This window comes from Theropithecus gelada, chromosome 20 (genome assembly GCF_003255815.1).
Source record: "Theropithecus gelada isolate Dixy chromosome 20, Tgel_1.0, whole genome shotgun sequence".
In the NCBI taxonomy this organism is placed as follows: domain Eukaryota; kingdom Metazoa; phylum Chordata; class Mammalia; order Primates; family Cercopithecidae; genus Theropithecus; species Theropithecus gelada.
In genome coordinates this window covers 64595459-64616746 of record NC_037688.1, presented here as the reverse complement: position 1 = coordinate 64616746, position 21288 = coordinate 64595459, and the positions used below count along the sequence as shown (strand labels likewise).

The window sequence follows — 21288 nt, the reverse complement described above, 5'->3', positions numbered from 1 at the left end:
ATCCTTTGCTAGGTGAGAGAGAGCGAAAGGACCGTTGAGAAGGAGTTCAAAGCAAACCTGTCAGGAGGAGAGCTGGGCTCTTGCCTTCTCCAGAAAATGTCTTTTGTCCCAGATGATTTTCTTTTATTTCCTTTTTATTGATTAGAAATTAACTGTGTTGAAAGGCTGCAGGGAGAGAGAATTTTTGTCTGGGTAGAGCGGAGAGAGCCAAGCCACATTTGCCCAAGCCGGCTGCCGGATTCATCTGAGTAATTTACAGATGGTCTATTTTGGTTCTCCCTAGCCCACCCCACGTGGTTCGACCAAATTAAGCTCATCAGGCTCTTACAAGAAAGGAAATGAGGCCTGTTTATTTGTGACATCGCTTCCACAAGGGACAAGGTAGAAGTGGGCCTGTCACCCAGTTCCTTCTCCTGTCTTGGCTTCGATTCTCTGGGGGTTGGATAGGACAGGGGGCAGAACATCGTGCTGACAATCCCTCTTGGCCCATGGTGTGGCAGCAGCCAGCCTGTGTGTTGGGGGCTGCACTGCTTGATCTTGGATTTGTGCCTAGTGCTGTGAATATAGTAGTGGACACATGGGCACTTGCTTTGCCGTTATAGAGAAACAGGTTAAGGACCAAGTACCATGAAGGAAATGAACAAGGTGGTGTGATGGAAAGTGATGGAGGCAGAGGGCTGTTTTCAACTGAGTGTTAATGGAAAGCTTAGATGAGGAGGTGACTGTTGAGTTGAGATTCCCAGGGAATAGCAGGTTCAAGCCTTGGGGCAGGTATAATCTTGTATTTTTTTTTTTTTTTTTGAGATGGAATCTGGCTCTGTTGCCCGGGCTGGAGTGCAGTGGTGGAATCTCGGCTCACTGCAAGCTCCGTCTCCCGGGTTCATGCCATTCTCCTGCTTCAACCTCCCATGTAGCTGGGACTACAGGTGCCCGCCACCATGCCTGGCTAATTTTTTTTTGTATTTTTAGTAGAGACAGGGTTTCACTGTGTTAGCCAGGATGGTCTCTATCTCCTGACCTTGTGATCTGCCTGCCTCAGCCTCCCAAAATGCTGGGATTACAGGCGTGAACCACCGCGCCCAGCCAATGATCTTGTATTTTTAAAGAACAGAAAGAAGGCAGAGGCGGTTGGTGAGTGAGGTCTCAGAGGCAGGCAGGGATCAAATCATTTGGATCAAATCATTTCGATCCTGTAGATAAATCCTTTTAGAGACCATTAGTTCTCAACTGGGTGATTTTTGCCCTCAGTGGACATTTGACGATGTCTGCAGACATTTTGAGTTTTTGCAATCAGGAGAGGGGTGATGCCGCTGGCGTTCAGTGGGTAGAGGCCAGGGATGCTGCTAAACTTCCTGTAATGCACAGGACAGCTCCCACAACACAGAATGCTGCAGCCCAAAGTGGCAATCGTGCTGAGGCTGACAAACCCTGTTGTTGACTAGGCTAAGCACTTTGAATTTTATTCTGAGCCATGGAGGGTTTTAAACAGGGAAGTGAGGCTGGGTATGGTGGCTCACGCCTGTAACTCCAGCACTTTGGGAGGCCAAGGTGGGCAGATCACTTGAGGTCAGGCGTTCGAGACCAGCCTGGCCGACATGATGAAACCCCATCTCTACTAAAAATACAAACATTAGCTGGGCATGGTGGCACATGCCTGTAATCTTAGCTACTTGGGAGGCTGAGGCACGAGAATCACTTGAACCCGGGAGGCAGAGGCTACAGTGAACCAAGATCATGCCAGTGTACTCCAACTTGAGCCACAGAGCGAGACTCTGTCACAATAAATCAATCAATAAATAAAATAAGAAATAAACAGGGAAATGAGGCAATGGCATGGTTCCGTTTTCTTTTAGAAAACCAGAGTGTTGGTCTAAATTATTTCAGCTCTGACATTTCAACCTTATCTCACTAAATTTGGATAAGGAAGACTTTATAGAGTTGGAGATCCTATCAGAACAAGCAATCCATTTTCCCTGTGAGGGCTGAGCCCACTTCCTAGGAGGATTTTTGTATTTGGTGCTTGGGTGTCCACTTTGCAGTGAAGAAGAATGGCTTAAGGAGAAAGCAGAAGGAAGGAAATCTTAGCTGGATCTTTCTGGGCTCTGGCTTGTAGCACCAGCTTTGGCCTCTTCAGGCCCAGAGGGGACTGAAGACAAACTCATTGGAGATGGTGAATAGACTTTTCTTTCTTCTTAAGAGGCAGGGTCTTGCCATGCCACTCAGGCTAGAGTGCAGGGGTTCAATCACAGCTTACTAAAGTCTTGTTAGAAACAAATGCTGTTCAGTGTCACAAAGAAAGTGAGCACTAAAACAAAGAATTTCTCAGTAAGGCAAAACTTACTTCTGTAGGAGGGTGTTTCTCACAGGTCTAGTCATCATGAGAGCACACCGAACAAAGGAGGGAAGGGGTTTTTATCTCTAATGCAGCTTGTCCCTGCTGCTCTGTCCTGCCTCCACTGGTTGGAGTTGGACTGCACAATCTAAGCTGAACCTGGTTGGCTAACTTGAAAAGTGCAGGAATGCGGTTACACTGGCGGGAAGGACAGTTTCCGCGGGAAGAGCCGTTGTGATGGGAGGGATAATTTACAGAGTGGGCACTAGATGTAGGCTCTGTAGCTAAGGACTGGCGGAAGAGTTGTTTACTGAAACCAAGACAGAGAGGTACAGAGAGCAAGGAAGTTTGGCCTTGAAAGTAGAGAACAAAGAACAAGGAAACTAAACAAGCTAAACCGTTGAAGAGGAACTTCTTCTCGCATCTGACAGCCTCGAACTCTTGGCTTCAAGCATTCCTCCTGGCTTAGCCTCCTGAGTATCTGGGACCACAGATGCATGCCACCATGCTCAGCTAATTAAAAAAAAAAAAAGTTTAGAGATGGAAGGTGGGAAGGTTTGCTTTGTTGCCCAGGCGGGCCTCAAACTCCTGGCCTCGATCCATCTTCCTACCTCAGCCTCCTGGGTAGATGGGATTAGAGGCTCAAGCCACTGCACCTGATGAACTCTTCTTATACCAAAAGTTTCGAGACTTTGGTTCCTATTAAAATTTTGTTCAGGGTACAGTTATGTATTTAAAAAATCTGAATCAGCCCAAGATTTATAGACTTAGGTCAGGATTTCTCAACTTTGGCACTAGTGATATTTTGGGACAGACCGTTCCTTGTTGAAGGGGGCTGTCTTGTACCTTGTAGGATGTCTGGCAACATCCCTGGTCTCTCTCTACCCACTAGACGCCAGTAGCGGACCCCACCCTATTCCCCAGTTATGACAACTAAAACATCTCCAGATGTTGCCAAATGTCCCAGGAGGTGGCAGGAGAGAGGACAAAATTACCCCAGGTTGATGCAAGTTGGATGTCCCAGCACCTCATGGATGTCTGTAAAGATCACCATTAATTTCATGATCTTCCTAAGTGGTGCAAGTTGAGAGGTTGCTGGACTAGATGGTCCTGCTTTCTCTTCCTACAGTCTAAGCTCCTTATCAGCGGACTCCTGGTCAGCATTTTTTGTTTTGTTTTAAATTAGAGACCAAGTGTTGCTCTGTTGCCCAGGCTGGAGTGCAGTGGCACCACCGACATTCACTGCAGCCCCGAACTCCTGGGCTCAATCGGTCTTCCCACTTTGACCTCCTAAAGCACTTGGATTATAGGCATGAGCCACCATGCTTGGCCATCGTCAGCTTTTAGATGTAGCATCAGATACTTCTACGGAGGAAGGGCTGAGAAGATCCTGGCTCCAGGAAGCCCCCAGGGACATTTTTGTCCTCAGATTGTTAGAGCGGACATTTATGATGTCCAAGTGAGTGATGTTATTCTGTTATTCATACGTACAACATATTCTGGGGCAGAGACCCTGAGTGTGATGGCAACTCTTCTTTTCCTCCAGGGCTGGGTTAGGATAAGGCTTTGAGGCCTCCAAGCCCTGAAAATTATAGAGCTGCTCACCATACGTCATTCAAGATAATAATAATTCTCTTTTTTTTTTTTTTTTTTGAGACAGAGTCTTGCTCTGTTGCCCAGGCTAGTGTGCAGTGGTGCAATCTCGGCTCACTGAAACCTCCGCCTTCTGGGTCAAGTGATTCTCCCGCTTCAGCCTCCTGAGCAGCTGGGATTACAGGCACCCGCCCCCTCGTCCAGATACTTTTTTTATTTTTAGTAAAGATGGGGTTTCACCGTGTTGGCCAGGCTGATTTCTAAATCCTGACCTCAAGTGATCTGCCCGCCTCGGCCTCCCAAAGTGCTGGGATTACAGGCATGAGCCACCATGCCCAGACAAAAAGGACTGCTGCAATAATTCTCAAATGTAAATCTCAGCAATGTTCTGATTTCTCAATGGGTACTGCAGTGTTATTTCTGAAATATCAAATTCTTGCCAAAAATTATATTTCTCTTTTTTTAAAAAATTTATTTGATATAGAAGTGGGGAGGGCATCATCCATTCCTAAGTGGCCAAGAGCACACACCTGTTCTAAGGGAGAAACCAGTATTGTCTTCCACACTTAACAACAACAACAAACCAGGAATGTAAATGGGTGAAGGTGATGTTGTTTCTACGGAGAATGCTCACTAATTTATCTCAAACATCCAAATTATTAACCATCTTTGGCTACTTTATTTTATTTACTTATTTTTGAGACAGGGTCTCTCTCAGTTGCCCAGCCTCTATCATGGCTCACTGCAACCTCAAACTCCTGGCTCGTGCAATTCTCCCACCTCTGCCTCTCACATAGCTGGGACCTCAGGCACTCATCACCACAGCTGGCTAATGTTTTCATTTTTTTTTGTAGAAAACGGGGGCATCTCACCATGTTGCCCAGGCTGGTCTTGAACTCCTGGCCTCAAGCAATCTTCCAGCCTTGGCCTCCCAAAGTGCTGGGATTACAGACATGAGCTACTGCACCCAGCCAACTTTATTATTAATAATAAGTTACTTGGCCCTTGTATTAGTCCATTTTCATGCTGCTGATAAACACACACCTGAGACTGGGCAATTTACAAAAGAAGGAGGTTTAATTAGACTTACAATTCCACGTGACTTACAAACACACACCTGAGACTGGGCAATTTACAAAAGAAGGAGGTTTAATTAGACTTACAATTCCACATGACTCACAATCATGGCAGAAAGCAAGGGGAGCAAGTCACGTCTTACATGTATGGCAGCAGGCAAACAGAGAGAACTTGTGCAGGGAACCTCCTCTTTTTAAGACCATCAGATCTCATGAGACTTATTCACTATGACGGGAACAACATGGGAAAGACTTGCCCCCATGATTCAGTTACCTCCCACCAGGCCCCACCCACTACATGTGGGAATTCAAGATGAGATTTGGGCAGGGACACAGCCAAACCATATCAACCTTTACATAATAATATGGATAAATTCAGGATCAGAACACAATGAAGAGTACTAGGGCTTTAGTGAAGGCTTCCCTCATTCTGTTCCATCTGTATGGGGCACCCTTCCCTGCAATATTTGCTGGATCAAATCCTACTTATCAAGGCTTAACTTAAATGCCTCCTCCTCCGTGAAGACTTCCTTGACCATGCCCCTCTCACGAATAGATTGTGCTTCATTCTGTCTTGGGTTTCATTTATATGGCTGATTAATACTTGAGCCCTACAATTATTTCTTTTTTTATTATACTTTAAGTTCTGGGGTACGTGTGCACAATGTGCAGGTTTGTTACACAGGTACACATGTGTCATGGTAGTTTGCTACATCCATCAACCCGTCATCTACATTAGATATTTCTCCTCATACTATCCCCCCTAGCCCCCCAACCCCCGACAGGCCCCAGTGTGTGATGTTCCCCTCCCTGTGTCCATGTATTCTCATTGTTCAACTCCCACTTATGAGTGAGAACAAGCAGTGTTTGGTTTTCTGTTCCTGTGTTAGTTTGCTGAGGATGATGGTTTCCAGCTTCATCCATGTCCCTGCAAAGGACATGAACTCATCCTTTTTTATGGCTGCATAGCATTCCATGGTGTCTATGTGCCACATTTTCTTTATCCAGTCTGTCGTTGATGGGCATTTGGGTTGGTTCCAAGTCCTTGCTATTGTGAACAGTGCCGCAATAAACATACGTGTGCATGTGTCTTTATAGTAGAATGATTTATAATCCTTTGGATATATACCCAGTACTGGGATTGCTGGGTAAAATCGTATTTCTGGCTGTAGATCCCTGAGGAATCACCACATTGTCTTTCACAATGGTTGAACTAATTTACACTCCTACTAACAGTGTGAAAGCGTTCCTGTTTCTCCACATCCTCTCCAGCATCTATTGTTTCCTGACTTTTTAAGGATTGCCATTCTAACTAGCATAAGATGATATCTCATTGTGGTTTTGATTTGCATGTCTCTAATAACCAGTGATGATGAGCTTTTTAAAATATATTTGCAATTATTTCTTAATTGAGGTGAAATTCACATCATATAAAGGTAATCATTTTAAATATACAATTCAGTGGCATTTAGTAAATTCTCAGTGGTGTGCAACCATCACCTCTAATTCCAGAACGCTCCCATCATCCAAAGGAGACCCTGTATCCATTAAGCAGCCACTCCACATTTCCCCCTCCTCCCACATCCTAGCAATCACGCATCTACTTTCTATCTCTATGGATTTACCTATTCTGGATATTTTGTCAATGGAACTGTACAATATGTGATTTTTTTGTGTCTGGCTTCTTTCACTTTTTCGAGGTTTGTCTACCTTGTGTCAATGCTTCATTGTTTTTATGAATGAATAACCTGCCATTGCATAGATAGGTGATATCTTGTTTATCTATCTGTTGATGGACATTTAGGCTGCTTCCACTTTTGGCTATTGTGAATAGTGCTGCTATGAACATCTGCGTACAAGTTTTCACGTGGACATGTTTCCTGTTCTCTTAGGTATACAACTAGGAATGGAACTGCTCGGTCATACTCCAACCTGTTTACCAAAGCAGCTGCACCAGTTTTCATTACTGCCAGCAGTATACAGGGTTCTTGTTCACTACGTCCTGGCCAACACTTGTTATGGTTTTGTGTGTGCGTGTTTATTATAGCCATCCTAGTGGATGTGCAGCCCCTGGAATTTTGATTTGTTTTTATATCTTCCTTGCTCTCTGCCAGTAGACGGTGAGTTGCTTGATGTCTGGGATTGCTGCTTACTCACCAGAAACCTTGTGTAAGAGTTAACCATGGGCTGAGTTTGAACCTTGTTCTTTTTGTTTATGATATATGATCTTGAGCAAGTCATGCAGCTCAAGCTCTCTAAGCTTGAATTCTTTCACCTGCAAGACGGAAGCCTCTGGAGTTGTTAAGGAAACTTTAGAGCCTAGGACAGTGCCTGGACTATGGTGATTTCTCCATAAAGGTTTGCTGTAACGATCATGATCGTGACATCCCCAAGTGCTTAGGACCCAGTACCTATTACATGAGCGTTTGTTAAATGAATCAATGAATCCTTTGCTATTGCACAATTAGCCCTCTTTTTTACTTTCTATCAACTGCTTCCCTGACTCCAGGCAACAGTGTTACAAATTCATCACTCCCCAGATAAGGCAGACAGAAAGAGTGGCTGGATCAATGGGAATGGTTCCCTGGAAAAGCACGACCTGAAAGCCCTGATGTGCACGCCGTGTATCGAGGACGGGATGGGTAGAGAGTACAGCGAGCTTGTATCCGCAAAGGGAAGAAGGAATAAAAGAGCTTCATTTTCTTAAGATGAAAAACACTCAGCCTTCTTAGAAAAAGGATAGCTTCAGGAAGTGCCTTGTTGAGGGTTCGATCAATGGCCCCAGGGGAGGGAAGGAACAATTCTATCCACACTTGAAGGCTGCAGAGGGGGCTTGAGGTGCTCTTACGTATTGAGAGCCCAAAAGATGGCCTCACCTCCTCCTTCCAATTCTGTGAGGACTGCTAGGATTGGGCAGAGCCCCTGGGATCAACCACTGGGCAGCTTGCCTTCGTTCCTGTAAGCATCTCTAGAATCCATCTCTTGCTACATTCTCCCCACACTGGCCTTCTCTTTGTACCTTTGAACACACCGACTGAGTGACACCGGGTTTATTTCTCCCTCCCACCATCCCGGCCCTTGCACCTGTTGTTCCCTCTGCCCCAGGAGTCCCTATCCCTCTTTCCTCCCTCATTCCTCTTCAAACCTCGCCTCTCAGAAAAGCCCTGCCCCATTCACCGACTGAAAGGGCAGCTCCCATGTGAACCCCATTCATTCTCTTGCTCTGCCTAATTTGTCATATTTATTTCACATAAAGTAAATGTTTTTAATGGGAATATTTCCCACATAAAATAATAAAACACCCATGTATCCATCTCCCAGATGTCGTAAGTCTCCAATATTTTGCCACATTTGCTTACTTCAAATACCCCCCTTTCAATCAACTTTATTGAGGTGGAACTTACTGTTTGTTGATTTTTGGCAAATGCACACATAACTGCTACCACAATCAAGATGCAGCAAATTGCCATCACCCAAGAAAGGTTCTTCCTTTCTCTCACCCTGCTATATTTTTCTTCCTAATACTTAGCATTACCTGAAATCATCTCATGGATATATTTTTTAAAATCTAGGTACTGTCCATCTCCCCCACAGGAGTGTATGCTCTGTAAAGTCAGGGAGTGATCTCACTGATGTATCCCCAGTCCTGGTACATAGTAAACTGCTTTTAAAATAAAAGGAAATGTCACTGTGACTTATGAACCTGGGAGGAGCAAAGTCCGGGAGGACCTGGATGGCCTGGGCTCCTGAAGGATCCTCAGCATTGCTCATACTAAAGTAGATATGTCAGCAGGGTCATGTCCTAAAGACACTGCATCTTCCAAGCCCTTGAGAAGCAGCAGGAAACCCCTAGCAACAGTGCAAAAGAGCTTGAACTTCTTTTATTACTCAAGACACTCAGTTGACCATTCCTATTTTGAAAATCTCCATACTTGGATACCCAGGGCAGGGCAGCAGGAATGTAAAGGGGAGGAAGCGGACAGATGAGGTATGATGTGAAGGGGGCAGGTCCCATCTAAAGGAGCACTGCACAGCTCTGTGGCCGGATGTTGGATTAAAGAAAATTACTCAATGACACTTGTCTTTTATTTTATTTTATTTTATTTTATTTTTTTGAGATGGAGTCTCGCTCTGGTACCCAGGCTGGAGTGCAGTGGTGCGATCTTGGCTCACTACAACCTCTGCCTCCTGGGTTCAAGTGGTCTGCCTCAGCCTCCCAAGTAGCTGAGATCACAGGTGCATGCCACCACGTCTAGCTAATTTTTGTATTTTTAGTAGAGATGGGATTTCACCATGTTGGCCAGGTTGATCTCGAACTCCTGACCTCAGATGATCCGCCCACCTCAGCCTCCCAAAGTGTTGGGATTAGAGGCGTGAGCTACCGCGCCCAGCCCTCAATGACACTTCTTAAAGTGACAAGGCAGACTTTATTGAGGACCATCATGATATGTATAGGGACCACAGTAATGGGATTTTGCAATCACAGAGAGAGACTGGACTCATCCTCAAATACAGCACAGACAAGTGGGAATCCATAGCCATGGAGCAAAGTGGGGGGTCAGGAATTTTTAAAAAATTACTAAGAGGAAGCATCAGAGGAGTAAGGGGGACTCTGGCTAAATCAACCTGGCAGGATTTTTGCTGGAGACAGGCCAGGGTGATCAGACATTACCTGGGGGATGATGGAGAATGAGGAACTTGTCTGGGCACAATGGCTCATACCTGTTATCCCAGCAATTTGGGAGGCTAAGGCAGGAGGATCACTTGAGGCCAGGAGTTCAAGACCAGCCTGGATAACACAGCAATACCTCGTCTCTTAAAAAAAAAATTAGCCAGGTATAGTGGCACATGCCTGTAATCCCAGCTATTCAGGATGTTAAGGTAGTAGGATCCCTTGGCCGAGGAGTTTGAGGTTGCAGGGAGCTATGATCATGCCATTGCTCCAGCCTGGGTGACAGGGTGTGACCTTGTCTCAAAAAAAAAAAAAAAAAGTGAGAGAGAGAGAATGAGGAACCTGACCAAACTGATTTAGCAGAGTTCTTTGCAGAAACTGGATTTTACAAGGTGGTGCACTGATGGGCCTAGGAGGTTTAGGAGCCTGACTAAAGTTTGGTCAAGTAAAGAATCTTTGTCACTTGCCTGGTGGGAATGCCGGTGTTACCAGATCTTCCTGTTTTTCAAGCAAGGCAAGAAATCCAGATTTTTTTAAAAAATGTGAAATAACTTGATTCTTGAATCATGTAATAATTAACAAGTAATTATAAATTAAAATGTGATGTGGGGCAAACAAAACACACCTGCAGGCTGTTTGTTAGCAGCCTCTGAGTTAACATGCGAGATTGTTTCTTGTTTGTTTGGGGACTAACTCACTCGGTACAGGAATCTTTTGGTTTGACTGTTCACCCTGTCAGCAGATGTTTATTGAGTACCTACTATGTGCTAGGCATTGTTCTAGAGCTGCTGGGTATTGTGTTAGGCATTTGGCATTAATTTGCTGAAATGACTGACATCAGAAAAGATAGAGATGAAAGCTAGATAGATGATAGATAAAGATAGATAATAGACATAGATAAACAGATGATGGATAGATAATAGATGGTTAGATTATAGATAGATGAGATAGATGAGAGATAGATAGATAGATAGATAGATAGATAGATAGATAGAGATCTTACCCTCTAAAGATACATGTTGAAATATTACAAATAATAGAATGACTGGGAGTTACTTCAGAGGAATATGGGGAGTTGAATGAAAGTGTAAGTGAAGGGAGATTCACCATGAGATGAGAATTTTTGAAGCTGAGTGATGTTTTGGTATAAAGATGGTGGGGCATACTCTTCTGTCTGGTTTTGAAATATGACTGGAAATTTCCCACACTAAAATGCTTGTCTTAATGTCGTTATCAGTTAAAGAATAATTCTGAAGGATATACAGGTAAAATGACACCATGTCGAGGATTTAGTTTAAAATATTCAGCTAAAATATTTCACAAGTCAGGATATAGGTGAAACACCATTTGGCAAAATGCCTGTTACAATTTTGTAATGGATAGATGGAGATTTGTTATGCTAGTCTATTGTTTTGTACATGGCTGAAATTTTCTACAATACTTTTTTTTTTTTTTAAAGGGACAGAGAAGTGGGAGGCCTCCTGCTTTCTAGGTATTTTTGGCAGTATGGAGTCATGCACTTAGGTGTTCATGGGAATTTTCCACAGTGTGATAGAGCTGACATCAAGGGGATGGGTACTCTTCAACAAGGGATGTCTCTGCGCTGAGTGTAGCTATGGTGAGGTTAGAAGCGTGGGATCTATTGGGGATTCCAGGTTAAGAACAGATTTCTTACTCAGATAGTTCCTCTGCAGGGCATTCTACCTCCAGGTATCCTATTGGATGGCAGAATAACAGCAGTCAGATTATCTGGAATCAAATCAGCCTCCCTGGGTCTAAGTACCAGCTCTACCACTTTCTTGCTGTGGCTTTGGACATGTTATTTAACCCTGTGAGTCTCAGTTTCCTCATCTGTTAAACAGAGTTAATACTAATACCTCACAGACTCATTAGTCATTACATGTAAAGCGCTTAGCATAGTTCATGGCAGTGAAACATTTTTTTTAATTATTGCTGCTTTTGTTGTTATTGTTGTTGCTGTTGAGTGATCTAAGAGTGGAAAAAACTCAGAGATAGATGGACCACAATAATTGGAGGCAGAGATGAAAAGAAGTCACACACAGAGGCACCCACTGTCAACTGATGCGCCCACAGCAACCTGTTTGTGAGCTGCTGCAAGCAATTTCTTGCATGGTGGGTGCAAAAGGAATAAAAGGAGAAGGCAACTTCCTGACCATTTCCTTTCTCTACAGAATGAAGTGGAGCTGGGGGAGCTGCTTCTGTCACTGAATTATCTCCCAAGTGCTGGCAGACTGAATGTTGATGTCATTCGAGCCAAGCAACTTCTTCAGACAGATGTGAGCCAAGGTTCAGGTACCTTGTGATTCCCCGCTTCTCTCACTTTATTAATGGGGCATCTGTGTTTGTGTGGGGGACCCAGTTTTCTTTTTCTGTATCCTGGATGAGCATTACTCATCTCAGGATGAGGCAGGTAAATGATGCCATCTTAGTAACCCTATTGGAATTGGGGAGTGGACTGAGAGCAGTCGTGATAACCACTGGAAACTTAAATCCTCTTTGAACCCAAGGAAGTGACTTGGCCTTTCCAAATGCTATTCCTGCAATGGAGACGCCATCCTGCAGGTGGCGACAGTGTGCAGAAACTAGCCATTCTAATCAATGAGCGTGGAGGACACACTGAGGTTTTTTGCCAGCTCATTTCATGTGTGCCATAAATCTTTATGAATTCCAGCTCTGAAAAGACTTGTATTTAAAGTGTGTACATTATAGCAAAAACCATTCAAACATGACTTTCAATGGAATGGAACAGATTCCATTCCATCGGTATGTTGCTTCTCCCATGACAGCAAAGGATATTACTGTGAAAGCAGCTGTAGTCACAGGGATCTGTTCAGCTCAGTGGTGGAATTATTGTCTTCTCTAAATGCAGTAGCTGAAATAAATTACTTTTGTGATAAGGTGACAGCTAGAAGACACCTTGCACTCTCAAAAGCCACATTATAAAAACAGAGGCTTAGAAAGGGCCAGTGGAGGCAATGGTATTAAGACTGAAGAGTTTCAGACTCACCACAATGGGAGAGTCAGTGTGATAAAATCATTAAGGTTATAGGAGTCAAATGATGTGGCTTGCAAATGATATGGCTTTGGGGAATCTACTTAACCACTATATGCCTCAATTTCTCAATCTCAAAAATTGACATAACAACAGTATTCATCTTGATAAGTTGTTTAAACAAATATTAAATTAGATAATGTACATGAATCCCTTTGTAAACTGTAAAATGATCTAAAAATGTTATAATTCTGCCATCTCTATTCTCCTGTATATGGACTATGGGTTCACTGAAATGATAATGGGTTTCCACAGACAGAAATCCAAGGCAGTCTCTGAGTCTGATTCTGTGTCCACCAGCAAGATCTTTAAAAATTGATTTCTCACCTTGAGTCCTCAGTTTTCTCATCAGTAAAACTAACACAATGCTGACACATGGGAGGAGCTCAACAAATATTAGATGGCTAAAGGAAGAGGGAAAGGGATAAGCGGATAAGCAGATAGATGGGAAAATGGACGGATAATAGATGGATGGATGCTTGAACTGTCAAATAGATGAGAAATCGGATGGATAGAAAATGGATAGATAAAAATATGGTGAGATGATGAATGGATCGGTGAACTGACAGATGGATGGGAAGATGGATGGATGGATAGACAGGTGGATGAATGGATGGACTATGAGATGAATGAAAAGTTGAATGGATGGATGGATAGAAGAACGGATGAATAAAAAGATAGATGGATGGGAGGTTTAATGGCAGAATGACTGGACAGATTAGGTTTCATGATCTCCAACATTCTATGATGCTGTGTCTAATTTTCAGACCCCTTTGTGAAAATCCAACTGGTGCATGGACTCAAGCTTGTGAAAACCAAGAAGACATCCTTCTTAAGAGGCACAATTGATCCTTTCTACAATGAATCCTTCAGCTTTAAAGTTCCCCAAGAAGAACTGGAAAATGCCAGCCTAGTGTTTACAGGTAGGTAGCATTCCAAAATCTGATGAACTCCAGGTGAGGCACGTTCAACTGACTGTCCTAGAGACAGAAGGAATCTAGAGGGAGTTACATTTAAGAACTTAATATCTGGTGTTCAACTACCTGGGGTCGAACCCACTTAACATCTATGAACTGGGTCAGGACTCATAGAGCCCTATAACGTAATTGTTAGAAATGTAGATTCAAGCAAAATTTCCTCAGACTGTCACGTAATAACTGAGGTCTTTGGCAAGTTACTTAACTCCTCTGAGCTTCAGTTTCCTCATCTACAAAATGTGAACAATAATAGTACTTGTGGCGTAGGTTTGTTGTGAACAGTAAATGACTTATGACTCTGGAATATGCTTGGTACATAATAAGTACTCACTATGTATTAGTTTTGATGATGATGGTGGTGATGATTCAAGTTCTCTGCAGTCAAATAGAGAAGAATATGAGAAAACAGGGTCACCTAACTCAGAGAAAGGGATTTTGAAAGTCTTCCCAGAGGGTGTAGTATTTAAGCAGAGGCTTCATGTGCCACTGTCTGGTAGAATTTAGTCCGTTTTTCCAAGGTGTAATCTAATGCATTATTTCCAGAGTGTATTAGTTATTTATTGCTGCATAATAAATCACCCCAAAATTTAATAGCTTAAAACAACAAACATTTATATCTCATAGTCCCCGTGGGTCAGAAATCCAGGTATACAAAGATTTGCTGTATAGTTCTGTCTGAATACCTCTGACAAGGCTGCAATCAAGGTATTGGCTGGGGCTTCAGTCTCATCTGAAGGCTCACCTGGGGGAGTATCTCTTTTCAAGGTCACTCGCAGTTTTCAGCAGATTTAGTTCCCTGCAGGCTGTTGAATTGGGGACCTCAGTCCCTTCCTGGCTGTTGGCCAGTGACCTTCCTCAATTCCTTGCCACATGGGCTTCCCCATAGGACAACTCACAACATGGCTTTCATCAGAGTGGTCAAGTGAGGGAGCAGGAATGGGAAGGAAGAGTCTTTTTGTAATCTAATACTGGAAATGACATCCTATTACTTTCATTATATTCTATTCACTACAATAGGCCCAGCCCACACTCAAGAGAAGGGATTACACAAGGGTATGAAGAGTGGGAGGTGGGAACCACTGGGAGTCATCTTAGAAGCTACTCACCACAACAGGAATAGAGTTAGTAGGAGTAATGGTTATTATTTCTTGTGTTCTAATTACAGTATGTACTTCCCTATATCATTGCTAATATTCACCATAACCCACCCTGTCAAGTTGATATCTTCATCCTGAACTTACAGATCTAAAGACTGAGGCTTAAAACCTAAGCAACCTACACAAAGTCTCAAGCTGATAGAATCAGAATTCAAGCTCTGGTCTTGCCAGCTCCACATCTCAAGGGATCTGTATTTCCTCAACAACCCAGGTAGGGCTAGCATTGGGGATCTGACATCATCCTTTGAGACATCCTTCTCCAGGGTAACTGGAAACTCTCCTCTGTTTAGATCTTGTCTAGAACTCTGGGCTCCAGGTCTCCCAAGAAACCAATCCATGGCTGAAAAATCCTTGCATGCAAGATTTCCCCTATATAAACTTATTGCTCCTTCTCACCAAGGTTGCAAATGTCTATCCTCTGAGACCCCTTCGAAGCAGGTTAGTTCTGGGCTTTCTCAAGGCCTGTCACCCATAGAGTCTGCATTGAATCAGGGGATGCCTGCCCTATGCAGATGTAATGATCCCTTCTAATGCAGTCTGTGATGGCTGCTGTCCAGATGGAGTCACAAATAGGCAAGAGCCTCACTCTCTCCTAGGTTTCAGGCCAACACAGAAGACAGTCACCTCTGACTCCTTAAATGGTGCACAGGCAGGCAATGGGAACTACTGTGTATTAAACGAAGACACAGATAAAAAATGAAGCCTCTTTTCCCAAGTCCCTGCTGAGAATAAGGGACCTCCTATCATTAGCTTAGTTGAGGAGAGGACCCCAGGGGAAACTGAGAGCCCACATGGAAAGCCCTGACACTTCATATTTTACTTAACATTTTATGATAAATGTACCACACATGTGTTATAATGAGTGACACCATGAAAAAGATGTGTAGGGACAGAGAATCAGAGGAGAACAGGGGTTATGTGCCTGTGCTGGGGAGCTGGTGTCTGGGTCCTGGCTTTACCACTCACCTACTTTGGTGGCCCTGGGCAAGATCTGCGGGCTTAGGTCTTCTCAGCTGTAAAATGGGGATAACAATACAGGATATTTCACAGGATTGTTGTGTGCATTCAGGATAGAATGCACATAATTCAGTGCGATCAATAAACACACGGTGCTGAGCACTGTGCCGTCCGTAGTAAGCACTCTAGAACTGTGAACTATTATTAAAGGGAAAGTTTAATGTTTTCCTTTTTTCTCCCACGCCCATAGGGCAGCCACCACCTTCTCACTCCCTCATGCAGTTTTGTTTATTTCAGAGTGTTTTCTTGCTGTGGAATCCTTCCCTTTTTTTTTTTTTTTTTGAGACAGTCTCATTCTGTCGCCCAGACCGGAGTGCAGTGGCATGATCTCAGCTCACTGCAACCTCCGCTTCCCAGGCTCAAGCAATTCTCATGCCTCAGCGTCCTCAGTACTTGGGATTATACGTGCACGCCACCATGCCTGGATAATTTTTAAACATTTTTTGTAGAGACGGGGTTTTACCATGTTGGCCAGGCCAGTCTCAAATTCCTGACCTCAAGCAATCCACCCACCTCGGCCTCCCAAAGTGCTGGGATTACAGGCATGAGCCACCACACTCAGCCTAATGTCTTTCTTTAATGCCTTCCCCCTTCCAGTTCCTTCTCCCTGAAGTCAAGCCTTTAATGTTCCGCTGTGTATCATTCCACACTTTTTTCCTTGTTCACACAATAATATCCACATATACAGGGTTCTGTTCCCTTAAAACATTATTCATGAATTCAACAAGTGTGTATTAAACACCTTCTGTGCCAGGCAGTGCTTCCAAGTTCTGGGAATAGAGCAGTGAACAAAACAGACCTGATCCCTGCCCTGGCAGAGGTTACCAGGACATTCCATGGATACCACATTGACGCTTGCTTTGGTGTAATTAACAATGAATGCATTCATTGCCTTCAGATCAACATGAATACAAATGGATTTAACTTTTTATTTTTAATAACTGCATTAGATACTGCTGCATGATGTAGTATGATAAAAGCTGAGGTTGTTTATTCTGGAGGTGGGGGGTATGACAGAGCTTCAGGGATTGTGATTAGAACTCCAGAAAAATACATGGAAATATGGAAAATTTTGCGTATAGTTGCAGAGGATTTTTTGAATTCCTTGAATCCCATATGCTTACCTCATAAGGCTCAAACTAGAAGGGTCGTCACACCACACCCCCCCATACATCTTTTATTCAACCCACAGCACTTCGGGTGGCAACCGTCAGCTGGGGCAGTGGTCAGCTGACGCCATCAGGCGAGTCCTGTACTCTCCATTCACAGAAGACCCGCTTCTCGCCTGTAAGTTTTGGGCCCCTGGCTTGGAAGTTCATGTTCCTCTGGTTAAAAGCTCATTGAAAATATTCTTTCTGGAGGAGGAGGAATTGCCTGCCCGACCCTTAAATCAGGGATTCTCAACCTGGCTCTACCTTAGAATTACCTGGGAGCTTTAAAATGCTACCAATGACTGCACTGTATCCCGCAGAGACTCTAAAGCAACTGGACCAGGCTGAGGCACTGAGCATCTGTAAGTAGCTATTTTTTAAAAGTACCCCAGATATTTCTATGGCTCATTCATTGTTCCGAACCACAGCTGTGAGTGGAAATCCCAGCTAGGGTGGCATTTTACATAAAGGGTACTGGCTGGAATAATATGAGAAAGGTGTCTTAAGCTGGTATGTATCTCAGCAAAGCTACAGTTCTCCTGAACTCAAATTCATAAGGTTCTAACCCGCATTATTTGTCCACTGAGGGAAAGAGCTGTCACCTCTAGGCCGAGGATCCAAAACCCAGCCTATTAGCATGTTTGCAAACACTTCATAAGAAAAGTAAGGTTGATCTGCAATTTAGCATTTGCCATGAATCCCTGGTAAAAGCCTGTAATTAGCTGGTAAGCTGGACTTTCTGAACACTTGTTTTCCTCTGTAGGATGAGGATTCGTCTGCAATTTTCAATCAGGTGGTTTCTGCAGCTGAGGTTTAAAAATAAAAAACGAAAAGAGGGGTAAAATTGCTTTTCACCTCCCAAGATAGCAACACACAGCCCAGAGGGCTTCCAGGAAATTCAGGAAGGTTTACTGAACCAAAGTCAAAGTGGAGCTGGCCACTGAAGTGATTGGGTTTTTACTGGATGTTGGGAAAAAGAAGGAAAGAAAGCGTATTGGTCCGTTCTCACATTGTTACAATGAAATACCTAAGACTGGGTGATTTATAAAGAAAAGAGTTTAATTGGCTCCTGGTTCCTCAGGCTGTACAGGAAGCATGAGACTGGCATCCCCTTGGCTTCCCAGGAGGCCTCAGGAAACGTACTGTCATGGAGGAAGGCAAAGAGGGAGCGTGCACCTTACATGGCCAGAGCAGGCGGAAGAGAGTGAAGGGGGAGGTGCTACACACTTTTAAACAAGCAGATCTCGGGAGCACTCACTCACTATATAGTACCAAGGGAGACGATGCTAAACCATTCATGAGGAATCCACCCTTATGGTCCATCACCTCCCACCAGGCCCCACCTCCAACACTAGGGTTTACAATTTGACATAAGATTTGGGTGGAGACACAGATGCAAACCACATCAGAAAGGCAGAGAAAAGAAATGCAGCTTGATGGCAAATCTTCAAAAAGTTAAAAATAGAATTACCATGTGATCTAGCAATTGCACTTGTAGGTATATACCCAAAAGAATTGAGAGCAGGGACTCAGTCTGTTATTTGTACACCTACATTCACAGCAGCCTTATTTACAACCACCAACAGGTGAAAGCAACCTGAACATTCATCGACAGATAAACGGGTAAACAAAGCAGTGCATACATACAATGGAATGTTACTCAGCCTTAAATAGGAAGGAAATTCTGACTCATGCTACAACATGGATGAACCTGGAAGAAATTACGCTAAGTGAAACAAGCCAGATAGGAGAGGACGAATACTGTATCATTCCACTTCCGTGAAATATCTAGTCAAATTCATAGACAGAAAGTAGAATAGAGATTATCAGGAGCTAGGGGAAGGAGAGGATGGAGAGCTATTATTTAATTGGTGAAGACTTTCAGTTGAGCAAGATAAAAAAAAAAGTTCTGGAGGCCGGGCACAGTGGCTCATGCCTGTAATCCCAGAACTTTGGGAGGCCGAAGCGGGTGGATCACCTGAGTTCGGGAGTTTGAGATCAGCCTGGCCAATACGGTGAAACCCCATCTCTACTAAAAATACACAAATTAGCCGGGTGTGGTGGTGGGCACCTGTAATTCCAGCTACTCAGGAGGCTGAGGGAGGAGAATCACTTGAACCTGGGGGGAGGAGGTTGCAGTGAGCCGAGATTGTGCCATTGCACTTCAGCCTGGGCGACAAGAGTGAAACTCTGTCTCAAAAAAAAAAAAAAAAAAAAATTCTGGAGATGGACAGTTGTGATAATTATACAACACTGTGAATATACTTAATACCACTGACCTGTATATCTAAAAATGGTTACGTTTATGTTACATGTATTTTGCTATAATTAGAAGGAAAGAAAAAATAAATAAATGAAGCTTGAGCCCGGGAGATCCTGAGCAATGCAGAGAAGTACCTGGATGCTGATGCTGGAACCTGGCATACTGTTCTTTTCCCTGAGAAAAGAATGTTCTTTCATTGCCACTTTGAGGGAATAGTTAGGCATAATAGTTAGGAACCAGACCCTTAGCTTGAGTTCATATTCGTGACTTACTTGCTGTGTAATCTTGGCACTCTGCTTGGCCTCTCTTTGCCTCAGCTTCCTCACCTGTAAAATGGGGATAATGGTACTTAGTTCAGTAAATTGTTACAAAGTCCAAATGAGTGAATAGACGTAAAGGCTTAGAGCAATGCTTGGCTCAGAGAAAGTCCTCTTTAAATATGAGACGAGATTATTATTGCTTGAAAGACATCCAATTTGTGCAGCTAGATGTTACCTTGAGCTTATCTGAAGAAAGGCTACATATATATATATAGCCTTATTTATTATGTATACATAAATAAATAATATAGTTTATCTACTTTGTCTACATAGCATCTGAGATTCTGTGGAAAACCCAAAGAGGGAAGGAAAAAATTATTTTGCAGAATTACCTGGGTAGGGTATTGTCTTCCCTCTCGATGTTAGAGAAAGGTCCTCTGTCTTCTTGGAGGTAAAGTTTTGGAGAAATCCCTAAATTTGAAGGAACCAAATGTCATATGTTGAGCCTCTAGCCTTCTCCCTCCCTTAGTTTCCCCTAAGTGGCCCGGGTTTCCTGTCCTTCTGAAAGGCACTCAGAACCCTCTGTATGCTGGGCAGAGTGGCTCACGCCTATAATCCCGACACTGTGGTAGGCCAAGACGGCTGATCCACCTGAGGTCAGGAGTTCGAGACTAACCTGGCCAACATGGTGTAACCCCGTTTCTACTAAAAATACAAAAATTAGCTGGGCATGGTGGCGGGTGCCTGTTATCCCAGCTACTCGGGAAGCTAAGATCGCGCCATAGCACTCCAGTCTGGGTGACAAGAGTGAAACTCCATCTCAAAAAATAAAAGACAAAAAACCTCTTGTTCCCTTGGCAAACTTGGTCAAGAGGCCCTTGGCTTAGGAAGCGTCCCCAAAGCCTGGGGGAAGGCAGGTGGAGGAACTGCTGCTTTCTGGCCGCCTGTTATGGCTGAGGTGGGAGGGGGTGGGACCAGCTTCCTGGGGTAGGAGTTGACCATGTGTCTGTCCTGATTAAATTTTTGGAGCACCTACTATGTACCTGGCACCGTGCTAGATGTTATGTATTCGACAGAGAACCAGACATTCACGGCCTGTGTTCTCATGGAGCTTAATTCTAGTAGAGGCAGACGGACATTAATTGAATGCCACACCAATAATGATTGAATTGTAAATTGGTCTAAGGGCTCTGAAGGAGAGATGCAGGGCACATTTCAGAGTGTCTGACCCAGTCTGTGAAGTGAGAGGAGCCGATACATGAGCTGGGAGCTGAAGGACGAGGAGGTATTAATCAGCAGACAGGATTGCAGGGGATGCAGAGAGGTCGACCGGGCTCCAGCCCCAAAAGAGAAATTGAGGGTGACGTCACATTTCAACCTGGGAGCTAAAACTGCCAGGGGTTGGCATGAAAGACCCCCACACCCTGCTGCCTGCTGCAGGAATTGACTAGGGCATAGGCTTAGAGAGGCCTCTCCAATAATAACCAGTGCAGGACAGCCATGGAACACACGGAAAAGAAACAAGGCGACGACAGACATGCCTCAACTTTTGCCAACCCTTGGTGTCTCTAGCTAAGACTAGAGAATGTGGCGTCCCTATTATCACACGCATCTGCGTCGCCCACGGATTTGTTAAAATGCAAATTCCGACTCGGTAACTCAGGAGGCCGAGGTGGGCCTGGAATTCTGCATTTCTAACAGTTCCCAGGTGATGCTG

The 21288-nt window shown here is 43.9% G+C and overlaps 1 protein-coding gene across 2 annotated transcripts in view; it reads left to right on the top strand.

The window, feature by feature from the left end:
* The window catches only part of SYT17 (synaptotagmin 17), a 93938-nt gene that overhangs the window by 35568 nt on the left and 37082 nt on the right, over positions 1–21288 (top strand). For both annotated transcript variants that reach the window (XM_025370845.1, XM_025370846.1), the window contains exons 6-7: positions 11866–11986; positions 13514–13669. In XM_025370845.1, coding sequence (XP_025226630.1) covers positions 11866–11986; positions 13514–13669 — 277 coding nt within the window. The remainder of the gene's footprint in view (positions 1–11865; positions 11987–13513; positions 13670–21288) is intronic.